The 6,651-nt window shown below is 38.2% G+C and overlaps 1 protein-coding gene across 1 annotated transcript; it reads left to right on the top strand.

The window, feature by feature from the left end:
- Positions 1–1,010: 1,010 nt before the first annotated feature.
- LOC118219729 (transmembrane protein 100-like) lies at positions 1,011–3,926 on the top strand. The gene is made up of 2 exons (XM_035403067.1): positions 1,011–1,433; positions 2,391–3,926. Exon 2 carries the CDS (start codon positions 2,483–2,485, stop codon positions 2,885–2,887), a length of 405 nt encoding a protein of 134 aa, XP_035258958.1. The 5' UTR covers positions 1,011–1,433; positions 2,391–2,482; the 3' UTR covers positions 2,888–3,926.
- Positions 3,927–6,651: the final 2,725 nt, after the last annotated feature.

The following is a 6,651-nucleotide window of genomic DNA, read 5'->3' as shown; positions in this document are numbered from 1 at the left end:
AAGGGATCTGGTCCAGGAAGGAAAAAGGTCAAGACAACACCCCATATCAAATGACTAAGTGTCAGAAAATTTCACTTTGAAAATAGTTTAAAAAGACAATTGTATGCTACACGAGGACTTGTTTGATGGCCCCTGAATATAAGGTGGCCCCGAAATTCAGGCGCTGGTGGTTGCCATTGGTTTGCATACAGCAAATAACTCTGAGAGGATTTGAATTAGGTGTGGTGAAAAATAATATGCTCAATATGGCAGGAATGTTACAAACCTTCGTATCCCAACTCAGTGATAAAAATAAAAGAGAGGAACAGAAAGTGGAGATGTGAGAAAGGTCCATCCCAGATTAGTCTGAGTTTGGATGAAACGGGAGAGACTATGAAAAAGTAATCTGAAGGTACACTTATTATTCCCCTTGCTGTGAAAGACCTTAAATCTGATCAAGTTGCATACTAATCTAGGCACATTCCACATCTTTATATTATAACAGATGGCAGTCAGTTCAGTTCAGTGGCTAAATGGCTGAATGCAAATGTATAGGCTATATTACTTTTTTTTAACTTCATGCAGTACAGTTGAATGCAAATTCTACAACAGGGGTAGAGTGTGTAATCTTGAGCTCTGCTGATGTGGCTTGTACTGTGGGCTGTATTTGCAGCATTTTAGGCCTATATATGTATGTTTAAACATAGTAAACTAATGTAAGACAGCTATAATGTTTATTAGATAGATTATAATTACATAGGTTCTTTGACATTTACTGCAGGGATGATTAAATGTCATTCGTTCATAAATAAGCTTACGAGTGAATGCAAGTGCTCTGTGAAATTAGTCAGTCATTTTTAAAGCGTTAAAAAAACCCAAATATCTCAATAACGTTATGCTGCATTCTTCTTTTGAAAAGCATGGTAAGCGTGGGTCTGTCTGCCGCAGACCTGAGTCGACAGGGTTAAAAGTTTCCTTGTCCGCTTAGTAGGAGCCAAAGAAAAAACGTGCTGTTCGCGACTCAGAAACTCCCCTTTGAGCCATTGATACATTTCCAACCTTCTTTCTTTCCCGAGTTGATGGCATTCAAACTGGCTCTTCCTTGCACTTAGGGAGGCTTATAGGGGGACATCCGATGAATGAGACTCGAGTTCCCACAACGAGCGCCGGGAGAGAAACATTATTCAAAGCAGCTGGACGAAAACTCTGAAGAAGAGAAGGGGTTGCAAGAGGCAAGCTACTTTGTGTTGTACTCTAGTCAGGGGCAAAGATACTTTTTTCCTCAGTATTCAAAAAGCAACAAAGAGGGTTTGCTTTTGGGACACAGAGTCACTTTTGTGCAATAAAGGGTGGAATCTTTTGCGTTAGCGTTCTGTCTGATTACAGCGAGCTAGGGTCATGCATTGGACATGAATACAGACAGACTGAACGGGAATGGAGAATATACGGGCAAGGTGAGTTGCTGTCCATTTTGTTTACCATGTACAATTCAAGCATGTCCAAATAAATGACTTTTAGCTGAGTGCTTGCGGTTACAAATAAAATATAAACAAAGCCATAGTAAAGCGCGTTGCTAGTTTTGAAAGTATCCCGTTTCCTTTGTATTAATTTTCATTAATATTAAAGAGTCATATGACCCTATTTCTGCTGAATGTAAATCGCCTCGTAGTCTTTCATGAGAAAACACATCCCAAATAATGAGAACCCGGTTGTTAAAACGTATAAGTTGATTATAACATTAACATATAACATAAGACTTAGGCCGCAGTGGTGATGTTCTTTAAGAACATCTTTAATGTGTTCTTTAAGGTGGTCTTTAAGCTTACCGTTATGATTTCTTTTAAAACCACAAAACTGATGTCTCGTGTCCCGTGGACAGTTTCGTAAACATAAACGTCACCCTGTTAGCCTATCCACGATCATTTATGGGACGAGTTTGCAACTACTATATAGCCTACCATAAGACTACCATAAGTGGTGTTAATTGGGTTGTTTATCAGTATTATTTCGATGCTGGCAGGCTAAAAAGTAGCTACATTTCGACGTCATACGACTGTGCGAAATTGCTTATCATGTCTCGTGTTTCATGGAGCTGCTCGTAATGTCACCCGTCACTCTCTAGGGAATGTGACAGCTCATGCTATGCAGAGTGGCTCTGCCTTTAGGAGCCCCAGAACCTTTGGGTGGCTGCAGTTCTGGTTCATCGGTCACTATAACCTGCCCCCCCCCCCCCCCCCCCCCCCCCCCCCCCCCTAAATGCCCTGTCGACAGCAGACGCAGGTAGCCTAGCCTATTTTTTATGCTTTGCCAAATATATACCGGGGGCCAGCAGTCATCATTAAAGGTGCAAAAGTAGATATATATACATATATATCAGAATGTTTCATAAAACCTATAATGTATCTCTGTAGATTCGGATACACTGACGAAACAAGCCCAGAAGTCCACTGGAAATAAGAACGCACCAGTTCAGTGCAAGTAATATTTGGTGCACCACCTTGCAATGCCAGAAGAATCCAGCAAAGAAACAATGAGAGTGCCCACCGCCCCAGAAAGAGTGCTCATGGAAAAGACCAACAACAATGATTGTGTGGTGACGGCCATCCCCCTGGTCAATGAGGTCCAGCTGACTGCTGCTACGGGGGGAGCCGAACTCTCCTGCTACCGCTGTGTAGTGCCATTCGGCGTGGTCATCCTGATCGCGGGGATTGTGGTCACCGCCGTGGCTTACAGTTTCAACTCGCATGGGTCCACAATCTCAGTGCTAGGGCTGGTGCTTCTGTCCACAGGACTGCTCCTTCTGGGTTCCAGCGTTGCCTGCTGGAAGGTAAGGCTACAGAAGAAGAAGGACCGGCGAAGGGAGAGTCAGACCGCCCTGATGGCCAGTCAGAGGAGCAGCTTTGCCTGAGTGAAAGTGACTCAAATCTGAGTGAAACTGTTGGCAGTAACAGGACTGTGCTTGGGAAATGGCTCAGTCTGCTAGCCCCTCTGAGGAAGATAAGCATACTGTGTCCAGATGTTTAGTTGCTGACTGCCGTTGCTACAACACACCAGTGACCACAGTGGCCTCACACAAGCAGCAATAACTGACCCTGGAATTTCGCAGACTATCAAGTGTTGAAACCCACATTTGAAGATGTTGCTTTTTCCACTGAAATTGATTGGCTGCACCTGGGTATCTTGGAAGATGGCCAGCTCGAATGTATCAGAATTAAGATTAATAGCTACTAACTGGAGAATGGGAAGTTTCCCATTAATTTATTACTGTATATGATTCAACTGACGAAATGAATATTAAGTTGTAGTGAAAAAATGTAGTGTGACTGCTCTCTTAATTTCACAGTGACTTAATTATTCATTTAATTATGGAAATAAGGTACTTAAATTCTTAGATTTTATATGTAGTAATTGCATAATCTTACTGCGTATTTTATTAAAAATGATGAAATTGCAGATACTTTTTTTTCTTCAATATTATGATAATGGAAATGAATCACTCTAGACAAATAAAATAGATTTATATTTGCTATGTATTGATCAGAAAAAATGGAATAATGTACAGTACATATTTATAGAATAATGTAATTCACAGTTTAAAAAATAATTATTATTGTCGAGACAATAATAACACAATTTGCATAAACATAGAAGGTGTGAATCTATGCACTTTTGATACATATGTTGAACTTGTCCAGTGTAAATATGACAAGATCTGGATTTTTTATTGTTGGCACCTTATGACAGCATTGCCAGGACCTCTTATTCTTCACAGTAAGTGAGTTGTTACTTATTGAATTAATTAAGTGCATACATTCTGCTATAAATTAACTTTCTACATATTTTTGATATTTATAACATTGTTATGATTTGGACTCACTATATATCAAGTTTATATAGAGTGTTGATGGATGATTTTGGTTTCAAATAAACTGAATGAAAAGAAAAAATGTGTCCCCTCTACAGAATCGTTATAATTATATTAATTAATTTTCTAATTAAAGAAAATATATTTGACATCATTTTAGGCAAGAGTCTCTGTTGAATAATCATGATTCTCCTTTAAGAAATACTTTTAAAAAACTTTTTTTTGACTAATACAGGAGAACTGTAATGTTCCCATATTCTTTTGATGGCTGAAATTCAATGTTAAAACAAAGCTAACTTTCAAGTTTCAAGCTAACAGAGTTAAATAGGTAATTAAATGATGGCTAACTATCCATAACAGAATAATATTTCAACATATGAGTATAGAAAAAAAATATCTATAGCAGACTATGGCTAGAAATATAGCAGACTTCAGACTTTGTAAAAATATACTACATATTTTAAGTGGAAATTTACTTGTGCAAAAGCTATCTAGAACTATCTGATTTGGCACACTTTAGTTTTAAATAGAATGGTCTGTGGATCTAGGGGTTATATTTATAGTCAGCATTTGGGTTGCTACGGATCCCTTTGACACCAGACACTATCATAAAATTATTTACTTGCGTCAGAGGGGCACCGGCAACACACTATGTCACTTTTTGCAGACTGACTTTATCACTGGTAGAAGGAAGCGTGCTATAGGGAGATATTACCACGTCATTCAGAGGCCCGAATCAAGGATCTAATGTTAATCGGCTAGTAAGAGGTTATTAAAACACAAGCTATCGTCTTTCCAAATAATGGGCCCCCGGCAGCCACAATTAAGCGGAAGTGAAGACGGAAAAAGGGATAGCTTCATAAATAATTAAACAGGTGCTGTGCACATGCCATAAACTCTTTCTGAACTCAACTCTGCGCTAACCCCCCTTCCGCAGCAATGCTCCAAATCCCACTGGAGATCAATGTAGCAGTTGAACCGAGACCAGATTCACTGTACGTTGACCTCCTTCAGTGTTTCATCACTGCTGACAGTTTTAAAATAATGCATTTAAATTTAAAAGCATCCTATGTAAGCTTCACTGGAAAATGCACCCAACATGTAGATACAAGATACAGTAAGACAAAAGAGAAAACACACAGGTGACTTATATCCTGGGTGTGGGCCAGCAATATTTTTACTTATTTTGCTTGCTATAAAGGTGTGTGACTGAAGAGTATGTGATTTAGTAATATCTAGTGGCATGTAATTACAGACCATGGGTAACCCAAAACATCTGAGGATATTGGCTTGAAAGAATTTTTCCTCATCTATTAGCCATTCTGCTGCTTTTAACAGAGGGCCTAGGCACAGGTAAGGCAAATACATGTTTTAACTTCAAACATACTTGTATTTGCAAGTCTTTTTGCCTGGCTGGGTGGTTGATTTTCCTGTATTCTTTAAAATATGTGTTTGTATAATGTTTGTGACAATTCATTTCCTTTACAAATAAAGGAAACAGCTATTCTATGCTGTTTGACATTCATTACATGTCATAGAAACGTGGCATAAGTCCAGTGTGCCTCATAATGCCACAGAGGCCAGTTTTCAGGTGTCTGTTAGTCGCCACTCCATAAAATATGAAGTACTTCCATCAGAAGTTATTAGATAGTGATTTAACCAAAATTTCTAAAAGTATTTTTAAATAAGTGCTATAATATTTGGACATTATGGTACAGAAGCATCAGATCAGTCTTCTCTGGGTAGCAGTGTACAATTTCAACATGTCTGTCTTTCATCTCTTGCCCCCCTTAAGTGGCAAAAAACAATGGCTTTTTATTGGACTTTATGTTGTCCCTTCACGGCTCATTTGACTCACTTTCCGTTTTTTTTAAATTTAATACAGTAGTGCAGACTGTGTCCTATTTTATCTTTGTCATTTTAATGGTACCATTGTAACATCATTGAAAGTCACTTTGGAAAACCAGGCTATGATACTGTAAGTGCCTTAAGAACACAAACAACATTGCACAAAACTAACTTTGGTTTTTTCCTCATTTGTTACATTTTGCCCACTCTGGCACCATATGAAGACTTCCTTATTCAGTCATCAAGCCCAAAGACTGGTGAGGGAAACCTGATGACAAAGTGACTAACATTGCATTGAGGGTGCAGGCTAAGGTCACTTTTCTACAGTAAGCAATGCATTTAGCTCACACATGATCTGTAATAATTATTGTATTCTTAGATTGTTGTCTGAACCATATAAGCAGTCCAATTTACATTTAAGCTATTAGTGGAAAATCTGAAGATTATTATTTGAAATTTGCTGAATTTGTATTCAGCATTTTTTATTTATGTTCTGAAATTTTTGCTGGGACCATCTAAGCAGTCCAATTTACATTGTAATTGTTTAATTGTACATTGTAAAAAATATGTTTTGGATTAAAATTTTCCTAAAAAAAAAAAAAACATGCTATTGTGGCATGCCATAAACTGAGATGAATAGATGCATAATAATTTTGTTTATCATAAGAAAATATCTCAAAATATGTCAGTGTTCCTTTGGAAATGGAAACTGCATAGCTTTTCTATTCAGGAAAACAAGAGCAGGCCTATGTTTTGGTTTTCTAATACCCTGGTTAAGTTAACCAGCCTTCTTATAAGATTTTTTTTAAAAGCTTGAATTAACTTTGAACCCAGGCACACTTGTTTTCTTGTAGTCCTGCCGGTGAATTGAATACTCATTTGACTGCCCTGCCTTCCAAACACAGCGAAACAATGTCTTTTGTCAACTGGGAGAGGTGTGATGGGAGCCCATGCAGATT

Source organism: Anguilla anguilla, chromosome 2, assembly GCF_013347855.1.
Source record: "Anguilla anguilla isolate fAngAng1 chromosome 2, fAngAng1.pri, whole genome shotgun sequence".
NCBI lineage: Eukaryota > Metazoa > Chordata > Actinopteri > Anguilliformes > Anguillidae > Anguilla > Anguilla anguilla.
The sequence above is the reverse complement of the archived record's forward strand: the minus strand, read 5'-3'. Positions and strand labels throughout refer to the sequence as shown.